The 23,090-nt window shown below is 40.8% G+C and overlaps 1 protein-coding gene across 2 annotated transcripts in view; it reads left to right on the top strand.

Moving 5' to 3' along the window:
- Trio (trio Rho guanine nucleotide exchange factor) overlaps nt 1–23,090 on the top strand; it is a 338,720-nt gene that overhangs the window by 282,024 nt on the left and 33,606 nt on the right. For both annotated transcript variants that reach the window (XM_076857460.1, XM_076857462.1), the window contains exons 35-37: nt 13,306–13,598; nt 15,151–15,321; nt 17,991–18,086. In XM_076857460.1, coding sequence (XP_076713575.1) covers nt 13,306–13,598; nt 15,151–15,321; nt 17,991–18,086 — 560 coding nt within the window. The remainder of the gene's footprint in view (nt 1–13,305; nt 13,599–15,150; nt 15,322–17,990; nt 18,087–23,090) is intronic.

Below are 23,090 nucleotides of genomic sequence, written 5' to 3'. Positions count from 1 at the left end.
GTTTTTATAAATTAAAGCACAACATTACATAGAGTAATTATGAGATCATGAAATTTCTTTGCTGAAACGTATAATATGAACCTGTTCTGGAAAGGTATCCAGGTACCTTAATAGCACTGCCTTGTTCAAATTAATGATGCCTATGCATAGGATATTTACTTTCTTGTGAACAAACAAAAACCATAGAAGAACTTCTTATGGTATTACGTTGTTTCAGCTATGAAGACTGTTTCTGGCAGGTTACTATACAAACTATATTCTGTCTCAAATCTCCCCCCACCCTTTATTTAAGATAGGATGTGCAATATTACATAGTAGGAATAGTATATACTGTGGAAACCGGAACACCAGTGTTTTTGTCAATACTCACCCCCTCCCATGTGACCTTGGATAAGTCCTTTTTAGTCACTCAGAACTGCAGTTTCCTCATTTGCCCTCCCTGCATTTTTTAAATATATCTGTTTACTCACTTTTATAGAAAAGAGTTACATACTGAATATGTATATGTTTCTAGCCAAAAAGCTAAGAAAGTTTATTTAATGTTATATCTTATTTTAGAGTGAATATAGAAATTTGCAATACTAAAACTTTCTTCAGTCTATACTAAAAATCAACGGAAAGCTTCCCACAAAGTTTCCTAGAATTCCAAAGTTTCCAAGATTGAGAGCTGTTGAACAAAATGACCTTGCTTAGTTCTGGAATTTTGTCCTCTCTCTAGACAAGGAGCAGACCTCCTCCTCTTGAGCTACAGTCTCTCTTTGGTATGTACTTTCTCTGAGTATCTCTCTTCAGCTGTATTTCAGGGGAAACACAAATTTATGGCTTTTCATTTTGAAGAATTTCCTCCAGGTGCTCAAAGTTGGCCTCTGGGGTGAGTGAGCAAGTCTATAAACACAGCCGAGTCTGTGGGGAGTATGGAGTAATGACCATGGAATCAATCCAGGGAGACAGCCCTGATTTCCTCTTCCTGTCTGGCAGGAATAGTGGTGGGGGCCTGGCAGCCAGAGCCCAGATGCTCCAGTTAACATTTTGCAGTTCTCACATAAAATATTACAAACATGAACAAAGCATATTGTGCTGAAGGTATCTAATTTCTCTGAAACTGTATGTGCTATGTGTAACAACTAGAAAAGTCACAGATGTGGAGCAGCAGAAGGGAAAATAGCATCCATAGGCAACCATTGATAATGTTTGAACACATTTTCTTCTAAATCTTTTTATGTAAAATGATACCTTCTTCTATTGATATTTTTAATATTTAACAATAAGAACTAATCTCAATTATATCCATTGTCCAATTTTTTAGACAGGCAGTTGAAAAAGTTTGAATCATTACATCTTCTTGAAATTAATTGTTTATACTGTAGGGAAAACGGACCCATACCAATCAGCATAAAAACACTAGTTATTCTTATATCTAAGGATACAGCCATTGAAAAACTTCTGAGATAAAGTATATTAGCCCTGAGGCTAATTCCCTTTTCTCTTGTAAGTCTTAAAGCTAATGGATTATTGTAAGAAGTGGCCCAAGCGCCCAGAGGCACGTGAAGTTGAATAAGAGACTAATAACAAGAAGGATATGTGCTGTGCTTATTATGATGAAACAAAAATTGAATGTTTTTCCCTTTGTCTCTCTCCAACTAAAAGGAAAGACAGGGCGCAGTGCCCGCCCCAGTCATTCCCACCCCTTTCCCCAAGCAGAGGCTGTTGTTACTTCCTGCTCGCTTGCCTCCCAGTCCCTGGCAGTGCCTCTTTATCACATGGGGCACTAATTAAAGCCAAGGACAGGGTTGAGCATTAATTGGGGTTCTCGCTGAGGCCTTCTCTTCATCCACTTTGTTCCCAAGTCTGCTTTGTTTCTGCCTGGAACAACTCCAGGCCTCCCTCCCTCCTTCCCTTCTCCCTGGCTATGGAGGTGCTTGAGTAATATCAGGGAGCATGGATAGCTTCTCCACAGGATGGCTTATAGACGGGAGGTGTGGGTGATTCTTAGAAAGCTGCCTCTTCCTGAGACAGGGCATGGTATGCAGATAGAGCTCTCAGCCCCCAAGGGGGATACAAACTCCAAAAGCAGGGTTCAAACCCTCTTCTTTTTGTCCTCTGGCTTTTGTTGTTGTTTTAGTATATGAAATCTGTAATGGTGGGGGCAGTCCTCAAGAAACTACAAAATAGTGATTTAAAAAATAAAATCCAGTGCCATTCAGTACTCAGAGGGTAGAGTTGGGGCCTGATGTCTTAAAATCAAACTAGATAAAGTTATAGAATTGCAGCCTTTAATCCTTTGTGTGTTGGGAGTAGATTGTGATATTGGGCATTTTACCTCTTGGAATCTGTGATTGACATTTTAATGCTGTTTTTTTTTTTTCATGAGCTTATTATGCTTTAGTTGGAGCAACATTTTGCTTTTCTTAAATCATTACTAAAATCTGATGGTAAAAGGAATTCCCAATTGGTTTGGGGTTTTTTGTTTCTTGGTTTTTGAAATAAACAACCAGAGACTCTAAAATATAATGTACCTAGATATTTGCTTTGTGGTTTGGGATGATCATCTGTTTCCTCATTCTACACAGCTGTAACTCTTTCTAAATTAATATTCCATCCCTAGAGACTCTGAAACTGTAGCTAACCTGCCCTGCCCCGTGGAGAACGTGGAGAGTGATAGAGCTTGGCAGGCTTGTTGCAGAACATTCCAGGGCCATTTTGTTCCTTTCTTAATGCTATATAAAAATGAGTATATTGTTATGTGGCTCTGTGACAACATTTATGAGTTTTCAAGGCTCATAGCATGTTTTGGTTATGTGTGTCCTTACATAATTCATAAAGAATGATAATAAATTTATATATGAATGAAGTTCATTACCACCTGAAATAAATCAATCACATAGTTTAAACCACTAACTGCACAGTATTCTTTTAAACCATTTGGTACAGAAGGTCTTTGCATGTCCCTGGCTTCACTCTACAGATAGCCCCATAAAACATTGTCATTTTCTTCTTTAATAAGGCAGCCTGAGTGATTTCATTTTTCATCAAGAAAGACCTGAAAGCATAAATGTCCATTGTGAAGAATACAGTTGCTAGTGTAAACCTTCAGTTTAGATTAGATCTTTCAATTCTAACACTTTGTGTTGAATATCAGGAACTATTATGCCAATGAGTGAAATATTTATGGTCTTGACAGTGTTGTTAGAACCTCTGAAAGACATATCAGATGAATAGAATGATTTGTGAATGCCATGTGATTGCCTGTCTTCCCCCCAGCCCTGCCCCGAAATTAACTTTTTGTTCTTATAAATGATGGTTGTCTATTCAGGTTCATGATAAATACTGCATTGCCATGGGGATAACTTCCCAAACAGAGAGGTTGGGAATCAAGGACCCATTATTTTATAACAGCACCTCATTATCCTAAGTCAGCAGTATACTGAATACTAAATAATCTGTTAAACACACTGAGTTTTTTTTTTTTTAAATCTTCATTATGTAAGTAATATTAATCTTAAGTAAACTTCTGAAAACAACAGCCATTTGACTTTTTGGGAACACAGAAGATCTCAACATCAGAAAAAGCCAAATAAATAGAGGAGCATTCAGAAGCATTCCTGGTTTCAGAGCACAGACTTGGTGCTGCAGGGTATTGCACTGGAAGATGTCACTCACTGCCTGTGTGGCAGTGCCTGGGTGGACATGGGGTTTGTTCCACATAGTGACCTCGCCTGCAGAGCCTCCCCAGAAAGGCTCTTGCCCCAACCCCGGCAGAGCACCCCAGGCATAGTGCCATCACACGCCTCTGCTTTCAGTGAAGCCAGCCTGATTGCAGTGTCAGAAGTAGAGCCCCTGGGTTTTCCAAGTGGCCAAAGGAGCTCACCTGCTGTTTCAGAGATACTTTTCATCCTCCCAGTTCCCTGCCCCAGTGCTAATGACCATGCAGATTGCACAGAGGAGTGTGGGCCAGGTTGAGCGGGCTGGCAGAAGTTGTTAGAAATGACTTCAGTGTGCAGGATTTGTCTCTTTCTGGTCTCATTTTTATAGGGGGAAAATGGTGAAAAGGAGCATTTTTCTTTTACTCATCCAACAAAGCTATCTTGAATTGTCTGCTTTTTGTCCTTGCATAAAAGTTAGGAAAGAGTCCAGACCCCTTCCCATTGATTGCTGGCAAGATAGTTCCTTGGATTTTTTTCCCTTTGTGATAACTCAGATTCTTGGTTGCAGCAAAGGCCTGCTGTTCATCCTCCACCATATATATATATATATATATATATTTGTCCAGAGTAGGAAAGGATTGCATTAAAAAATGAGGCTGATATAAAAGTAGGATTTAAAAAGAAGAAAACTTTTTACAAGTTGGTTATTCTTATAACAGTGTGATTTTGAACAACGTTTGGATATCTGCCAGGCAAACCATGAGCCCATGGGTCACCCTGTCCCACCTTTGGAAGGAGCTCTGAGAGTGGCAGCAGGATAGATGCTTTAGCAGCCCTATGAGGAAGGCATCATGTCAGCCTTCTATCTCTGCCAGGGGCCAGTGAACATAGGAGCCCAAGAGTCTGGAGGAGGCACAGATGCTTCCCTTAGACTCTGATGTTTGTTTTGGCCTCTTGTCACTGCAGCTGCCTTCTCAAGCTCATCATTCCCTGGAAGCCAACAGCCTGGTCCTAAGCTGTGTACTGACTGCAGATCCTCTCGTACCTAGGGATTCCCGATCCATGCATTCACTAGATTCTGATTGAGTTCCATGAACCAATCCAGGCCAACTCATCCTTCCCTTATCCACTGTCGATATTGATACTTTATTCATTATTCCATCCCTGAGGTGTTTTTAAATTTTGGCTTTGGCAATATGTGAGATCCTGTTAATCTTTCTTGCCAAACAGAGGATTATGCCATCTGCTTAATTTTTATTTAATTTCCTCATGTTTCTTTATTGGAAATTTTGGTGGTAAAAAATAAGGACCTGAAAAATGAAATGATCTCCTGACTAGAAATGCTGATAGTTAACATCCCCCTTACAGTGTTGCATTTGTTGCTATAGCAGAGTATTCCAGTGCTTATATGTTTTAAGTGTTTTAAAAAGGGACACTGAAAATAAATCACATTTGGAGGTCCATAAGAGTCCGCAGAGCACATATGCATGTGCCTTCCATTGCACATTGTTGGGTCAGTGGACACGAGGCACTTTGGATCTCTAGCACTCCTGGTGTTCGATGTGGATGTGACTTGGTTTAGTAAGACCAGAGCGCACACTGTGACGAGTGTGCCTGCCTGTGTTCTTATGCATTCTTGCTTTTAGTCTTTTAGACAGAGCAGTTGTTTTCCACTAAGTTAGTTTTCATTGATGCCGTTGACTATGTTGGGTTCTGGCATTCAGGACCACCCCTGGGGTGGCTGCTGGTGACCCCTCCCATGTGACTGTGTAGGAGGGGGCTGCCCAGGGAACAGTGAATGTGTTGGTCATTTATGTGCATTTTCTCAGGCAACAGAGACCATGTGTTCTTCATTATAGCATAAGTCTGGCGATGCTGTGCTGGGCCTCTGGTTGAATCTAAGGATTATTTTTAAAAAACTTTGGGAGTTTGTCTTTTTCCTCTGTGTGTTCTGTTTTTGCTTCACATTGGAAAGTGGATACAAAGTTCACTTTCTTTTTTTTTTCTTTTTCTTTTTTTGCATTAAGGTCCCACTCCCATCTAAACTGAAATATGTAAAATTTGCTTTTAAAAACTTTTTATATTTTCTTGCCACACTTTTATTTTTTTTAGAGAGAGAGAATTTTTAACTTTTATTTTTTAGTTTTTGGCAGACGCAACATCTTTGTTTGTATGTGGTGCTGAGGATCGAACCTGGGCGAGCGTGCTACTGCTTGAGCCACATCCCCAGCCCCTTGCCACACTTTTAGTTATTACTGTTCCCCAGACTTGTGCTCAGTGCCTCTGCAAAGCTTTGGAAATTTTGAGAGATTATTTCCTGTGCTGACAGAAAAACAGTATGATACTTGCAGCCCAGACTAAAGCCCAGGAACCTGGGAGTGTACAAAGAGGCAAGGGACTCATTGGGCACTCAGGGTCTGTCTGTGTCTGCCATCTCTAGCCTGATGGATCCTCACTGCTGGGGGACAAATTAAGACTTTGTAGTGTTCACAGAGAAGGAGTGAGATGTAAGGGCTCGGGAAAATAGAGGGCAGTCGAAGTTTTCAGATCCTTACTCACAAATAGAGCATAGATTTTAACTTTGGAGAAATATCATAAAAATACTTGCTTCTATTTTCTGAACTACCAGAAGTATAATGGCATTACTGACCAAGTCAATTTCTTCTTCATTACTGTTTCCCTCATAATCATAAATTAATATTCATGTCTGAGACAGCTATAATCATTATGTAAAATGAAGACAAGACATCCTCCCTGAAAGATGCATCTAGAAGACTGACTTACCGATTATATCACTTTTTAACATGATCTACAAAAATTTCTATAGTGCCCTTCTTTTTTTATTGGAAAAAAAAAAGTTTCTTGATTCCAAAAACAGGAATTAAAATCCAGTTTGAAAAGTAGAGAGATGACAGCCCTTTACTCAGAAATTTTGTTCAATTCAGTCACAAGCTAACAACTTATTTGTTCTTCTCTTCCTAAGTAATTTCCAGCCTAGTTTCCCTGTATACATTACTACCTCCCTGGTATGGAAGAACAACTTCCTGAATGAAAACTGGATTTGCTTAATTGAATTCTTGATAAGACAGAGGTTTGAGAAACTGCTGCTGAACAGCTACACCTGATGAAACTCTACCCAGCCTGTTCTCAGATACACTGATATAATCATTTTTAGGCTCTAGAAGCAGCTGACCCAAAGTGTACATGAGCACATAGAGCAGTAACTGCTAAACATTTCTTTTGGTCTTGCATCTAGAATTGGAAATTTAGCCCTTTGCTTTGGGAATTTGCCTCTGAGTCATGTTTATCTTGGCTGGAGTTTTTATCAAGACATCATTGCATTGTTCATTTGGCACATATATTTGAACACTCAAAATGGACACAAAAATGGGAATAACTTGAAGACTCACTAACATAATTTGGGGGAACTGTGTGGAGGAGAACTAGAAAAGTGAGACACATGTTTACTGGAAAGTCTCCCAGTGTCAAGGCATATGTCTGTGTGCTGGCACTGCCTCATCAGACACCATGCGACTGTCAGCACCAGTCCTGTGTGTGTGCTCCTGTCTGACATCCCGTGAGTGAGGGATGCCTGTCATAGCAGATGCACAGGACCGTAGTGAAGCTTCTAACACCAGCCATACAAAGATTCAGGCCTTTGAATCCCAGCTGTTCTTGCCTCCCACTCTGGACTGGTGAGTACTAGTATTCCTTAGGGATCTTCCTACCATTCTTCCTTGTCTCATTCTTCCTTGCTGGTTAAAACTTTTTTAATGAAAAAAAGAAAGTATTATTTCATATCTGCATTAGACTATAGGTTTACCAAAGACTATTTCATGCCTTCCCTGCTCCCCAGCCTACTGATTAAGCCAGGGAATCACTATCATTGTACACATGAAGAAACTAAAGCAAAAGAAGGCCATTGACTTTCAAGATACCTCTACGCAGCAGGTCCTGGGAGGGAGTGGAACCCCAGGGCTTGCCTGCTGTTCATCTGTGAAGTGCCCTTAGCAAGTACTTGTAGAATTCCTGCGTATACCAGTCAGGCCTCAATCCCAGATACACTGTATGAGCAAAGCTGCACAAGTCTCTACCCTCCTAGAGCATGTGTGCTATCAAGACAGTGAAACCAAAGAAATGCAGATTTGGGTGAAACATTTTCAAATTCAAGGGCTGGAGTCTTTAACTGTTTAACAGTGCACTTAGCCACACAGATTACTCTAGAACTTTTTGGGACTTCTTTAGGACTTTCTACCATTGTGAAAATGAAAGGGTTAAATGAAACGTGATCCTCCTTAGCCTGCAACTAGCAGGATATGGTCCTTTTTTCTTTTTTTTTTTTTTCCTTAAATTTAAAAAAAAAAAAAAAAAAAAAGTGCTTTTATTAATCACAGATGTCCAGACTTACAGACTGGGAGTAGAAAGAGATTTCTCTTCTCCCAATAGTTCTGGCACTGTGTGTGTTCACATGGTGAAATCCTTTCCTGTGTGGGGCTTGGGGTCAGCACTCTTGCTTCTCCCCATTTCTTTAGCTTTTTTCCTTTTTTTAAAGAAGAAAATCTGGCATGGACTTTGCATGAACTCTGACTTCAGTAAAGAAGCTGTCCATGTGAGGATTTTCCCTCTGAATATCAGAAGAGAAAAACTTTAATTAATTAGCTCTCCTGGGGCTCCATGATTTTTTCAGTGCACACCTGACCATTTTTTAGGCAGATAGTATCTCTTTATGCTGAAGTCTGCTTTGTTCTCTTAATATGGGACGAATTATCTTTAAAATGAAATGAAGTAATTTAAGTTGTTTCATTCATCCATTTTTAGTATTTCCCAGACACCATGCCAGGCCTGTGATTACAAACCTGATTCCTATAGTCAGGGAACTCTGATTTATATACAGGCAGTGTTCCCAGGTTCTACACAATGACCAGCAAGGTTGGGCACCTCAGCCATCCCTCATTTGTAAATAACACATTACCACTTATAATAAAGCCAGTCCATTCCCATTGTTTCCTCTAGTCCAGTTACAACCTCATGAGGTGGGAAAACAGGAGTGCCACAGCATCAGCTGGGTTCACAGCTGTCCAGTACAAGAGCCTGGCTCAGACGCAGGCCCCCTGCAGATCACAGGGTCCTTTGTGACCGCCCACATTCTCCTTTGGATGCTGAGTCCATGGGTTCAAAAGCTTACTCTCAAACCATGTGTGGCATGGGCTGAAGGCTTTCTCTGCAGACAAGAAAGCTCATGAAGGGTAGGAAAGCAGAATTTGAGCATTGACTTTCTCCTGCTGAGGTTGACCTTGAGGGGAAGGCCAAAGTCAAGCAAATAAGAGTGGGAAATGAACAAATGGATGAGTCTCCCATGGTGACTCCTCTGCCCCTGCACAACGCCTCCCTGATGGGTACTGTTGACATGCGCCTAGCCTGGGCTCTGCCCTATGAGAGAGCATCACAAAGCATGCAAGGGTGAGTGCCAGGCCCTGGAGGGTAGCTTGGTCTGCTCTGATTGTCATCTGTGAAGTCAATAACTCACAAACTCAGGAACTGGATTAAAATTAGGTGCCTTTTATAGTTCATCACAAAACTGATCAGGATATACCACTAACTCAGGACATTGTTCCAAGTGATCGACTGACATTGTCAAGTGGTATGCTTGGGCTGGATAAAGAGAAACAGACAAACAGCCTGTAGCTGATTCATTTGTCCATCCCTCCCCCCATTTGTCATCAGGGGTATGCAAGGCAGTCTGCTGGCAGCTGAGCATGTAGCTGTTAAACAGACCAGACATGGCACCTACCCACGCAAGCCTGGAGTCTGTTCTTCGTCCACCTCCCATCCTGACAGTTACTCAGCTAGACAAAAAGTGTCACAATTTGGTAATATAAGGTTCTGATCATAGGATTCTTCTCCTGAGGATCACTCTTGGCCTGCCTGTCCACAATCAGATCTTGAGCAGACAGGAGGAAGGGAGTACACGCCTCAGTGTTTACCAGGCAGCAGACACTTGGGCCCCCATACACACAGCATTGGAACCTCTTCTGAGAAAGACAACTGTGTGCAATCAGTAATTTAAGACATTTTCAAGGAGACTGAGAACTTAAAACTCTAGAGTTTTTGTGAGATTTATGCTTATCTTGTGTCCAGTAGCATTGAAGACTTTTACATCCACTAGAGATATCATTAGGGCATGTGATTTAATTCAAAATTTGCAACAGTGAAGTTGATATGGTGGGCAAAGTCTGTTCTTCAAGTAACTAAAATTAATAGCAGATACTTTTTTCATTCTATTAATGATTCTTTTGTTTAAATAATTGTTAAGCCTTTAAGCTTAATATTTATGCCAGTGAAGAGCAGATACTTAGGCTGTTATAGTCCACTGATTTAGGCAAAAGGAATTTCTATAATGAAAAGAAAAACAATTTATTGGTTTACCAGTATCCAGAAGGACAAAGAATTGAGCATTATTGTTATAGAGAGAGCAGTTGTCATTTATCTATTTACAGTTATTTTGGAGGGGTTTTTTTTCCCATTACTGATCACCAAAATGATGACTAATATATCAGGGTTACATAGAATATCTGCTAATCTTAGAGAGAAGTGAAGATATTTTCTCTCTACATTTTCAGACTTCTGTAACAAAATGGTTTTCAAAGTGAAATTTGAAAAGTAACAAAATTTCCTTCTTTGATCATAATGGCTGCTAGCACTGCCAGGATTTTTCTAAACCCTGTGCATACCAGTGAAATGAAATGGTGTCATTTTGGCAAGACTTGGTAAAGAGAGGGCTATTTATTCCCCTCACCCAGTGGTACTCGCCCCATTGCATCCATCTGTGGCACTGATGAGTTGGACAGTGTTGGTCCACTGGCTATAGGATGGACTGTTTAGGCCACAGCCAGGAAAGCAGGAACCTGCTGCCCAAGGAGCAAAGAATCAAGCCTGTGCAGCTGAGCCCAACAGAGACACTGGGAAATGATGTATCTAATTTCTTTCTGGTTTTGAACCAGCCACTTTCCCAGGCAAGGCTAAAATGCCCTGAGAATGATCCTTGTAAACCCATCTGGGTTCCACACAGCATTATTAATTGATTGCAGTTGATCCTGCCATGGTGCAGAGGTTCACAGGACCCGCTGGGGAGTAGATACATCTGCATCCCTGCCTAACCACACACCTTCTTCCAAGACCTCTCTCTCACTTCTTTGTAACCCTGCAAACCCAGGTGGACCAAGCGGTCTGGTCAGAATTCCTGGTAGGCATCCTCTTTTTACTTGGGGTTCATAATACGTGCAGTATTACTCCCATGCCAAGCCCGCCAAATTTTCACATTTAGGCGCAAAAGAATCTGTGAACTTGATTTTCTGGGTTAGGTGGATTCTTCATTATTTCTGATAAGCAAGAATTCTCCTTCTGAACATGAAGACCCACCTTTGACTTAGTTTTATTAAAGTGGGCCTTGGTCTTTTTTTTTTTTTTTTGTCCCTCCCCCAGTTCATCTCAGGCACAGTGGGGATTCCTCCTCATCTGTTTCAGCCCATCTAGGATGTCTCCCAGCCTCTGCCTGTGTGTCACCTTCATAGTTTGTCTTGTGCAGTTGTTCAGCTTAGAGGGTACCTGTCAAAGAAGTTACTGTCCTAAAGATATGAGCCATGGACCAGCTCACTGTTTGTGCAGGCTGGTGACTCCTGCACAGCGTATCTTCTGGCATGTGGGTTTTCCAGAAACCCCCCTTTCTTTGTCCTTCCTGTTGTCACTGCACCTAGAACCCTGAGCTGGGGGCTGTGTTGGCCTCCTTTGCCCTTTGTTCTAAGTAAATACCTGAGCAGTTGCTGAGGAAGGGTTGGCTTCATGGTATTATCCCTCCTGCCTTTCCAGACCCTACCAAAGGAAAATGGTCTAATGTGGAAATGTTTTAATAACTGTCATTAAAATTGTTAAATATGCATAAAAAATACACACACCATGTGTGTGTGTGCACATGTGCATAGGCAGGGGAGAATATTATTACTTCTTAACAGATATTGATTAGTTTTGAAACAAAATCTGCCTTGAAGAAAAAATCCAGCTTTTTAAGAATGAGTGATTTTGCTTCAAATGCATCACCTGTTTATGGAAGATTATAACCTATACCAGCCTGTGTCTTGGGCCAGGGTAGAACAGAACAGCAATTAGACAGGCATTGGCTGTCTAGGCAAGTGTCTGGGGTTCTTAGTGGGAAGCGCTCTTGACTCTACATGTAATCACAGTGTTGGCAGGGATTAGTTCTCTTGCTTTTAACTGCAGCAAGTAATGGTCTCTACCTCAGAGGTGAAGACGGCTAATATAGGTGTATATATAAAAGAATATTTTTGAAGATTAGCTTTAATATGCTTTTAAGACTTCAAAAGATTTAGGAAAATAACAAACACAGTGAGCTATGGCCATGCTTACCATTCCATTTCCTGAAGTGAAGCATTTTATTCCACATCATTGTTGCTCAAGAAGAGGCTGCAAGGTGTTCACTGTCCCTGGTTTTCAAGTTGAAAAGTAATGCCTAACTTCATGGACTTGCTGAATGTCTGCTGTTACCCAAATCTGTTTTTTTGTTGTTGTTGTTGTTTTTCGATTTGAAAAATCATCAACCCAGAGTTGGCTATGTTTAATTTTTCAGTTCCAGTGAGAAGCTTAACATGGATATATTTTCTATAGAGTTTTGGTTAGCCCAGGGGGCTTCTCCTTCCTCCATTCAACTTTCAGATGTGTTGTTGTTTTGTTAATATTTGCCAGTATTCACCCAAACACATGAGATAACTTTGTGGAGGCAGCTGGTGAAGACACCCACTGGTGTGGGCTGGCTCTTCAGGAAACTGACCTGCTGTTTCTTTGCCATAGTCACCAAATTTAACCTCAACACAGGCCTATTTAGATGTGTGCTGCTTGTCACAGTCTGACCAGAGCAAAACTCTATAATCATATGATATACTATAATCATATATGTATATACTTTTATTCATTGGCAGTAAGACCAACTATTACATTTCTTTGACAGAATGAGTTTACAGTTAGTAAGTTAGTAATTATGTAGCTAAAAACTTTTTAAAAATTTTTTTTGTATCTTTTTTCTTGGATTTTGTTAATCAAGAAAATAGATGAAAATCTGCCCAGCAGTGTATATGATATTTTACCCAATTGATTTTTCTTGTTGTTGTTGAAACCAACAGCACTCTACTGCTGAGCCACATCCTCAAACCTTTTAATTTTTTTATTTTGAGACAGAGTCTCACTAAGCCGCCAAGGCTGTTCTCAAACTTGAAATCCTCCCTCCTTTACCTCCCGAGTTCCTGGGGTTACAGGCATGTGTCACCAGGCCCTGCAATTAATGACATTTAAATCTGTGCACTAATGATACTCATCTTCAGGATTAGTGATTTGTATTATTTTTAGAGGGGGCAAAGCAACCTGCAGAAAATCATTTCTAGCAAAACTCAAGTTTGATAAATGTGAGTGGGAACATTCAGCCTTCTAATCTTAGTTTACCCTGGAGGTAAAGCCAGTAGTTAGCTCCCAACAGTCCACCTGAGCTCTGCAGCTAGGGGGACAAAAGCATGTGAGCTGAATGGCACAGACTTCAGCCCCAAGGGGATTTGTGCCATGTTCAGTAAAACTCCTTCTCATTCTCTCATCCCATCAGACTCCCTCTCTGTCTCCAGTAACGATGCCAGTCCACCTGCCTCTGTAGCTTCCCTTCAGCCCCACATGATCGGGGCCCAGAGCTCTCCGGGTCCCAAGCGGCCAGGCAACACCTTGCGCAAGTGGCTTACCAGCCCAGTGCGGCGGCTGAGCAGTGGCAAGGCTGATGGGCACGTGAAGAAGCTCGCCCACAAGCACAAAAAGAGCAGGGAGGTCCGCAAGAGCACAGACGCTGGCTCACAGAAGGACTCGGATGACAGTGCAGCCACTCCTCAGGACGAGACTGCTGAAGAGGTAGGTGTGTAGTGGCCACAAATTTTGTGGGAGGCTAGAAACCTTCTAACAGTCTCTCTTAAATTGTATTTGCTTGTCTTGTGAATAGACTGTTTGGTTTAATTAGAAATCACCAGCATCACATATCCCGACTAGTGTCTCTGTTTAGTGGACCATCAGACTCTAGGGGACAGCTTGAAAGATGACTGAAGAGCTACTGCCTGTAAGCATAGTCAGACCACACATGGCTTCTGAGAAAGAAACCCTCAAGGCCATCAGCCGCCAAGGTCCATGCCTTTAGGCAGGGGTCCTGTGAGATCTCAGCCCTCTCCTCACTCAGTCCCCCCACAGTGTCTACAGAGGATGTCAGCAGTCCCTGAGGTTAAGCACTGAACACCCTTGCAGCTTTTTGTAAGGAAAGCTCTAATTTTAGATCTGTAAGGGCTTGTGGAGTGTCAGCATCGTCCAGTTATTATTTGTACCTTACATCTTGTCCTGAGTTGAAAATATCCAGTCAGTTTCCTTTGCTGACTGAGTAGTAAACACTGCATTATTCCCATGTCACCAAATGTAAGAGGGTGTAGGTCAGACAGGACTGTTTTTGTTTTGTGCAGGGACCTTTAAATTACATGGAAAGAAACAATTCCTTCGTGCTGGGGCTGTAGCTCAGTGACAGAGCACTTGCCTAGCATGTGAGAGCCCCTGGGTTCAATCCTCAACACCACTTAAAAATAAATAAATGAAATAAAGGTATTGTGTCCATCTACAACTAAAAAATATATATATTTTTTAAAAGAAACAATTTCTTCACAATCCCTGAGATAGTCTTCAGTGCTGGATATGACAGTGAGGCTCCCACAAAGTTGTTAACTTGACCTTCCCCAAATTTCACACAGGCTAAAAAAAAAAGAAAAAGAAAAGGCAGAAAGAAATAGACTCAGAGTTGTATATTTCATTGATTGGCAAACATGTGTTTTCTGCCATTACTGCTGTTTTTTTCCTGAGTGTATTTTTGCCACTGGTTTTTACTGGAGTAGGTGGGTCATTATGTACTTATATATCTTGTTTTATAAATCTGTGTCCTCATAGTAGAGCTAAAATGGAATGTTTTTTATAAGCAAGGATAGAAGGAAATGTGATTCATATTCTTAAAAAACACCTTGGATTATATTTCTTATGCCCTTATTATTTCTGTGAATTTTATTCTAACAAGTTACCAAAAATGAAAAAACCTGGGCCAAACAAATTCAATCAACATGAGGGTTGTGGTTTAGACTTTTATTTTTTTATTTATTTAGCTTCTTGGAGTTGAGGTGAGTTTTGAGCCTAAAAAGATATGCTGGCAGTCCCTTCAGATAACATGGGTGTGGCTCTTCTGTCATCCTAATCAGCAAACAAAATAGTAGATTGCAGCAAAGGAATACAAATTAAAGTCAGAAAGAGCCTGTTCCTGATTTCTGCCACCCCACTTTCTGTTCTCACTGTGCTCTTCCAGTTCACCACGCAGGTCCCAGCATCTGAACATGCAAGTCACAGTTTAGAATGTAACAAGCAAATATTGGTTTGATTTCAGAGAGGCCGGAATGAGGGCCTCAGCAGCGGCACGCTCTCTAAATCCTCTTCGTCAGGCATGCAGAGCTGTGGAGAAGAAGAAGGGGAGGAGGGGGCCGATGCTGTGCCACTCCCCCCACCCATGGCTATCCAGCAGCACAGCCTCCTTCAGCCGGACTCGCAGGATGACAAGGTAAAGGACCAACCCAGGACATCTGTGCCAGGGGCAGGGGCCCTTTCAGTAGCCGCTCCACACAGCTCCATTTCAGGAGCTGAGGCAGCCTGGAACTTTCCCAGGTACAGTCAGCCTGCTGGTGCCCAAGAGTATGATAAGCAAATCCATGTAGAATAAGCACTAGGCCAACATATGAGTTTCTAATGCCCATATGAATATATAAATATGTTCAGTGCATATTAATGATGCTTTAGTAATTGCTGCCTTTAATTTTTAAATTTCTTAATGTATTGATAAGAGCCTCTGAGAGAACAATCCAAAGTTCCATGCAGTCTGCCTTTTTGCAGCATCAAGGAAATAATAGGCTACTGGGAGGTATTTTTTCACAGAGGTTTCTGTTTAAAATAAGATTGGGTGGTTGTCCATTTAGTTTTCCAACATGCCAATCATGTTCATAGGATCATTTCAGTAGAGTGTGGGCATGGTTATCAAAGAGTGAGAATCAGCTGGGGGCCGTGAGTCTCCTCTTTGGAGCCCCCTGAACATTTAGTGACTAGGCATGTAAAGTGTTTTTTCCGTGAGTTCTTTCTTAATCTTCTTTTGTCCATCCCAGTTGTAGAACCCTAAAAATAAAATGTCAAATAAAATTTCTTGAATTTGGGTGGTTATCCAAACAATGAGGGACCAGACTTTGTTGATTTATTCACCAAAAAAAAAAAAAAAGAAAGAAAGAAAAGAAAACCTGATAAGTCTAGCTTGCTCATCCTCTCTAGACTGCTAACCCCAGTGTGCCCCTTGCAGTTATCAGGTTTTGAAAATCATGCTGTAAAGCCATTCCCTTGTTTTAATTTTAGCAATTTGCTGGGTTTTAATTTTGACAGTTTCTGAGTAAAAAAATGTATTGTCAACATTTTATGCCTCCCATTCTTTCCCTCTCTTCTTCCTTACCTTTGTTGTCAGTATTGGCACAGTTGCTTGCTGGATCATCCTGTATTTGATGACCTAGGATCTAACACAGCCCATGATTGGCAGTTGTGAGGCTGGATCCAATCACGTAGTCTTAACCCAAGGCAGAAATTTCCACAGCCCATTCTCAAAGGACTTTATGCCCTCCTCCTTTTTTAGCACACAGTCCATGCCAGGCACAATAAGAGTACCACGGCTCTGGATCGTAGTTGTGAACTGCAGATCTGAACGTGGGCTGGGTCCCTGGAGTTTTATGTATAGGCCCCGAGCTGTGCAGCAGAGGAAGGGGAGGAGGGCCTGAGGTGAGAGAGGCCTCAGCCCCTGCACATTCAGTGGCTAGCCTGGAAATGGGGCTGTGGGACAGTTTTCTCACAGTTGCCTAAGCGGCTTTTTAACACTCTAAACTATACCTTTTTTAAAAAGTAGAAAACTAAAATTTCTTGAATTTGGGTGGTTATCCAAACAATGAGGGATCAGACTTTGCTGATTTATTCATCAACTATGGGAGTGGTTTTTTTCTGTGTAAAGAGCCAATTGCACTATATTCTCATTGGCTAGAATCATTTATTGGCTCCTGTGTTACCTCATTGGGTATTATCAGTAGCAGTTTTCATTTACAGAAATCTGTAGTGATGTTCCCAGTTTATTATCTTGTGACTAATTTTTTGTTTTGTTCTGTTTTCTCTTTTTGTGAACTTTCACGGCAGCATTATGTTGATTTGTGTTCTGTGTCTGTTTTGGCTCAGTTTCCTTACCTTTCCATTTGAATTTTTTCTTTGTTTTCTTCACCCCATATTCCAAATTTCATTAGACCAAACCAACATTTGTTTTGTAAAGTGCATATTTTGATCCACATATGTAACAGCCTCTTGTAAACGTATAAATCTGTATCTGTCTACCGTGAGAAATGCATCACTAGGACAGCTAGCCATGTGTCGCATGCATCTCTGCTGTCCTTAATATGAAGCAAGGTTCATATTACTTATGCCCCTCTTCTAGTTCCCAGCTAATCAACGGTGCAAGTAATCTGCAAACACAGCGTGTTTGCCAATTACTGAGACTCGAACTTAGTAGCCCCTCCCTCAGATTTCCTTACTGTCAACCCCATTACACCCTTGATTCTAGCCATAAGTGGCATCTGATAGCTTGTGAGGCCTCAGCTCTCCTGTTCTCTGCACTAATCATTGGGGATATGGATGGCACAGAAAATGGTGAGCTTGTCCCCCTCTCTTCCCTGTCTGGTCACCGTACCCTGGCTCCTCTTTTCTTGTTTTTGTTTTATTTTTCTCAGTCCCTAAACATAGTAAAGCCATTGTTGGTATTCCTGAGTAGACCTTAAACCTCTCACTTCTCCATTGGCCAGATTCTGTTTCCTTCTCCTTATCCCAGAGCTCAGCCAGCAGTGTGGACATTACAGTTAGGGTACTCCCATGCCCAGTCACCTTTCTGAAAAGCATTATGATGTTACATGACTGCAGATTAAAAGCAGACATTGTCTGCTTTCCACATGTATCCCAGACAGGTTTTATTTAATGTCTCATGTCAGAATATTGTAAATTTTAAAGGATAACTCTAAATAAATGCAAACAAAGACAAACTTGTGGTCTTTTTGTCTGGAATTACTTTTAATAGAGAGATGGAGCTTGCAGGGGAATTCACCGTCTGTCCAGTTACTAATGTGAGACTACCCCTCCCCCTTTTCTTTTTCTTAACTTCTATAGGCCTCTTCTCGGTTACTAGTCCGCCCCACCAGCTCCGAAACTCCAAGCGCAGCCGAACTTGTCAGTGCAATCGAGGAACTCGTGAAGAGCAAGATGGTAAGGCTTCCAGGAAAGTCAGATTTGGAAGCTGCTTTCAGTGTTATGTGCAGATGGGTTTACCTTCACCCAGGTATTGCTCTGGTCTGCAAAATATGTCTGTGCCCCAAGACCACCCTCATTTCTGACCAAAAGCAAGTTTGGAGGTTCCCACAGCCACCCTCATGTCCACCAGTATCTTTGAAGGACTCACAGAACTCTAGAAAGCCAGTATTTCCACAGATGCAGTTTAACGTGTGAAAGAACACAGAATAAAATCAACCCACAGGTGACCATGTAGTCCAGGAGAGTGTCGGGTCCAAGCATCCTGGGAGGTTCTGTGGCAGAACTGAGTTCTCCAGCAGCCATGCAAGGTGATGCACAGTGTTACCAGCTGCAGCTTCTCCCCTGAGCCTCAAGTGTTCACGCTTTCTCACTGGGCTCAGTCACACACACATGGTCAACTGCTCAAATGGCTGGCCTTAGCTTCCTGCCTTTCCAGAGTCTGAGACACCATGTGATCCAGAATCCCCACCAAAAGTCATATTGTTAGCACAGACTGTCGGCCTTGACCCAAGCCCTGCTCCCCAGCAGAGCCCTTCTTATCAGCTCAGCACACCTCCTTTGGGGCAAGGCTAATCCTTCACTGCTCACACCTTCACCGCAGTGGTGGCAAGAGTGGACAGCTCTGTCCTGTCTGAAGACGCGCCCAGAGTCAGTGGCACCCTAGATTTGTTCACAGCTTTCTTTGACAGGCGCCGATATTCTTTTGGGGAGTTTCAATCCCTAAGAGAAAAGTATTTACAGTATTCCTTAAGGGATTTATTAGTGACCTCTGTGTTTTCAGTTGATCCCTCTAAATTCATTTGCTAAAAACCCCAAATTAAATTGATTCTTTGAAATTAGACCAGGCACATGTTGCTTCTGATTCAAATTCATTAGTTTCTCTTTCTTCAATTTCTTAATGATGAAATGGGAAAGCTACCAGTGATAACAACTTTTTTACATCAATGTATTCTACTATCCCTGTCAAGATTTTTAACATCTTCTGAAAGCCATCCCTCTCAAAGTTGAAAATCTTCAACCTCTCCCACAAGTTCATTCTCCAGAGATGACCACTATGCAGTTTGACTTGTTTCCCTCTAGATATTTTTCTTGTGAGTACATGCAAATACCTCTTCCCTTTGATAACTGTATACTATTCCATTTCATGAATGCCATGGTGGTAATACCACTGAAGGCTTACTCTAAACCAGTTACTATTCTAAGTGCAAGTACATATTAATTTGTACAGTCTTCACAACAACCCTATGAGATAAGCATGCACTACTGTTATCCCATTTTACAGGTGAGGAAACTGGGGCATTCAGAATGCTTGAAACTTTTATCAACTATAAGGGTCAGAGATATAATCACTATAATTTACTTAAACAAATTCCTAATATGTATTTGTCTCCATTTTTTCACTACTATGAACATCCACATTCGTCACTACACTACAAACATCCTTGTCATGTATGATTATATCTGTAGGCTAAATTTCCATTATCAGAATTGCTAGATCAAAGAGAGTACCTCTTCAATTTAGCAAGTTAACTTCCTGCATTTGGATGTTAACTATGTACCAGATATGTCATTACCATTTCTTCTCCCACCCCTAAACAGCCTCTAATGAAACTGGCTTGACATGGTCAGATGGGAATTATATATAAGACACATTTTAAACCCCTGCCATTACAGTGAGAAAGACACACTGAGCTTTGAAATTAGACAGGAAATTGGTAGGACTTGGGAGATAACTCAAGAATTTGGACTCTAGTGGTGAGGAATTTAGAATCATGCCAATATAAATTGAATTACCACCACCTACTTGCTTTAGAGACAAGTTGATTAATAGTCTAAATGAAGGGTGCTTAAATTATATCCAGTGAGTCTTCAGGCATCCTTAACATTTTTTAAAAGGCCATTTATATCCATCAATTATATAACCATTAGAATCATTCTTATCTAATAATAGAAAAGGTTTCTCAGGGAATGCTATGAGGCAGCACTTGCCTGCCTGCTAGTCATTATTCTGCAAGTGTAATTCCATGTGCAGTGCTGTGTTTTATTGTAATTCATTTGGGTGGACCTCCAAATGGAGAGATGGTCCGTGATTAGTCCTTTTGACTTCCTTTTGTGTTCTCTTTTTTCATTTCTGAGGAACTCAACATTTTCTGTTTACTCAGATGAAACAGTTGTTTCTTCTCACTTATGTCCCCTCTTAACAGGCATAAAGCTGTTGGCATAGTGAAGAGGGCATAGGTTTTGGAGGCAGATGGACTTGGATTCAAAGTTTCCTTCTAAGAGTTGGGTTCCACCAGGCAAGTGCCTCAGCCTCTCTGAGCCTGTATCTTTCCCCTGTAAATTGGGGAGGGGTCATCAACAGGGGGGTGCTGTTTGCTAAGCTTCTCACAGTGTTCCACAGGGTGTATATGGATGCCTTCCCTTCTTTATTATGTCATGAAATCTAGATTCTTCCCTCTTTTCTGGTTCAAAGGAAACAATTCTTCAAGGATTGCCAGTCACTGATCCCCTGATGCCAAATGGGAGCTATTTATTGTCAATAAAAATTCTGGTCAATCATTTTAATATCCTCAAACTTGTCCTGCACCCTGTGACTCTGCAGATTCTTGGCCATCATGTCTGTCATTGTGTGGGTGATCTCTAAGGCTGTATCACCTCATGATTGTATTTGAGCACTGAATTGTTTGTCCATCAAAAGCTATATATTAATTTATTGGATTGCAGAGACGATATTCAACTGTTACATAATATGATGTCCAAGAAATGAACCTTCCTAAACCTAAAACCTGAAAGGTCTATATGAAAAATAAAAAAGCCACTCTAAAAAAAAATGTTCCTTGTGTCCTAAGACCTACTCACTTAAATTGGAATGCAACTTAAATAATTGCAGAATAAGAACTAGCCAGCTGACCAAGGATTGCTTCATAGCACTTCTCGGAAAATAAATTACTTTAACTGTTCATCTGTAGCCTGTTGTCAGAGTGACTATTTTAATTAACTATGTGGTTTTCTTCTCTACACTGGTCAAAATATAAAGGGAGACAGAAGAATGAAAATAAGTCAAATAACATCTAAAACTCAGGATGTTAGATGAACAATAAAGCAAAGGAAATCGGATGAATTCATAGAGATAAAAGCAGAAAATAATGAATCAGAAAACAGTAGAATTATATATAAAACCAAAATGTTTTTAAGTAAACAGACATATAATAACCTTCTTTTAAAAATAGAAAGCAGGGCTGGGGCTGTAGCTCAGTGGTAGAACGCTTGCCTCGCACATGTGAGGCCCTGGATTCGATCCTCAGCACCACATAAAAATAAATTAATTAAAATAAGATAGTGTGTCCATCTACAATTTAAAAAAAAAATTAAGTAGAAAGCACAAATGTACAAAATTAAGAAGTTATAAGGGAAGAATAAACTCAGGAAATGAGTTTACAATCAGAAAGATGTAACTTTATTCAAGTCTTTGAAAGTAAACTTGAAATGAAACCTTAGATGAAATGGACAGTTTCCTAAGAAAATATTTTATCCAAACTGCATTGGTGTATGACTGTAATCCCAGCAGCTCAGGAGGCTAAAGTAGGAGGATCACAAGCTCAAAGCCAGCCTCAGCAATTTAGCAAGGCTCTGAGTAACTCAGTGAGACCCTGTCTCTAAAATTTAAAAAAGAGCTGGGGATGTGGCCCTGGTGGTTAAGTGCCCCTGGGTTCAATCCCCAGAACCCAAAAAAAAAAAAAAAAAAAACTAATTTCAGAAAAGCTTGAATGTCTATGCAGACATATCTCCATATAAGAAACAGAGAAAGTTGACAAGGGCCCACCCACAAAACCAAGAGGATTTCACAAACACTTCATTCAAAAACCAAAAAAAGTCCCATGTTGCAGATACGAGACAGCGTTGTGCTGATAGTAACTTGTCACACATTTGTGTAAGAGGCACATGGGCGGCACGGAAGCAGTGACCGTCACAGATGTGACAAGAACATATAACCAAACCTGCTTTCTCCTCAGGTCCCTGAGACCTGTTGTGTCAGTCCTGACAGCTGTTCCAGGTTATAAAGACAGGCCCCCACGGACACCAGTGAAGTCCACGACTACGTCTGTGCTCTCTCGGAACATCTGCCTTTCTCTTTCTTTTTTCTTTCTCACTATTCACAAGAACAGAATTCAACCTAATGAGCTTCAGCTGTCTAGTCAGAACACAGAACAGAAGGTCCTCCCCTTGGTCCCCAGACTTAGGCCTTCTGTCGAAGACCAAGTTGATCTGATGAGCATGAAGCAAGCTCTGGTACTTACAGCACAATGTTTGCTGCCAGTAAAGGTCAACAGCTGTTTATTTAAAAGAACATAATTTTTGGATCAAACTCTTGTTTTTTATTATTAACTAACTTATTACTCTATTTTTCATATGTAAGAGTAGTAGTTGTGTGTGTTTGTTGTTGTTGTTGTTGTTTACAGCTCTATAGATGTGTTTAACAAAATTGCATGTGTAGACTTTGTGTCCTAAAAACTCTGCTCACCAATCAAGTCAGATTCAGTCTGTTACTTTTAAGGGAAGAAAATAGACAAGTATTAGCAATTTTAGTTTACTGATATCAAAATCAGCTATTAAATGAAGTTTTGTGTTCTTTGACTTTTGCTGTTTGTCCAGAGATAAGTTAATCACATTTTTCTAGTTCAATCATTTCAATATATCTATCTGACTAGGTTTTTGGAAAATCTAAGAGAACTATAATCCCTATGAGCTTTGAGAATCAGGTAAAGAAATGGAATTATCATGTACCGTCAATTGCTAAGTAAGCATTGTCACATTAATCCAGGGACAGATGTCTTCAGAATTCAATTCATAGATTTATTGAACACCTGCAAAGCTCTGTGTGAGGTTCTGCAAAGAGAATAAAACAATGAAAACAATCACCAGCAGTGACTATAAACCAATAGGTGAATATGTTAGCAG

This window comes from Callospermophilus lateralis, chromosome 5 (genome assembly GCF_048772815.1).
Source record: "Callospermophilus lateralis isolate mCalLat2 chromosome 5, mCalLat2.hap1, whole genome shotgun sequence".
NCBI lineage: Eukaryota > Metazoa > Chordata > Mammalia > Rodentia > Sciuridae > Callospermophilus > Callospermophilus lateralis.
Note: the sequence above shows the minus strand (reverse complement) of the source record. Positions and strands in the feature narration are given on the sequence as shown.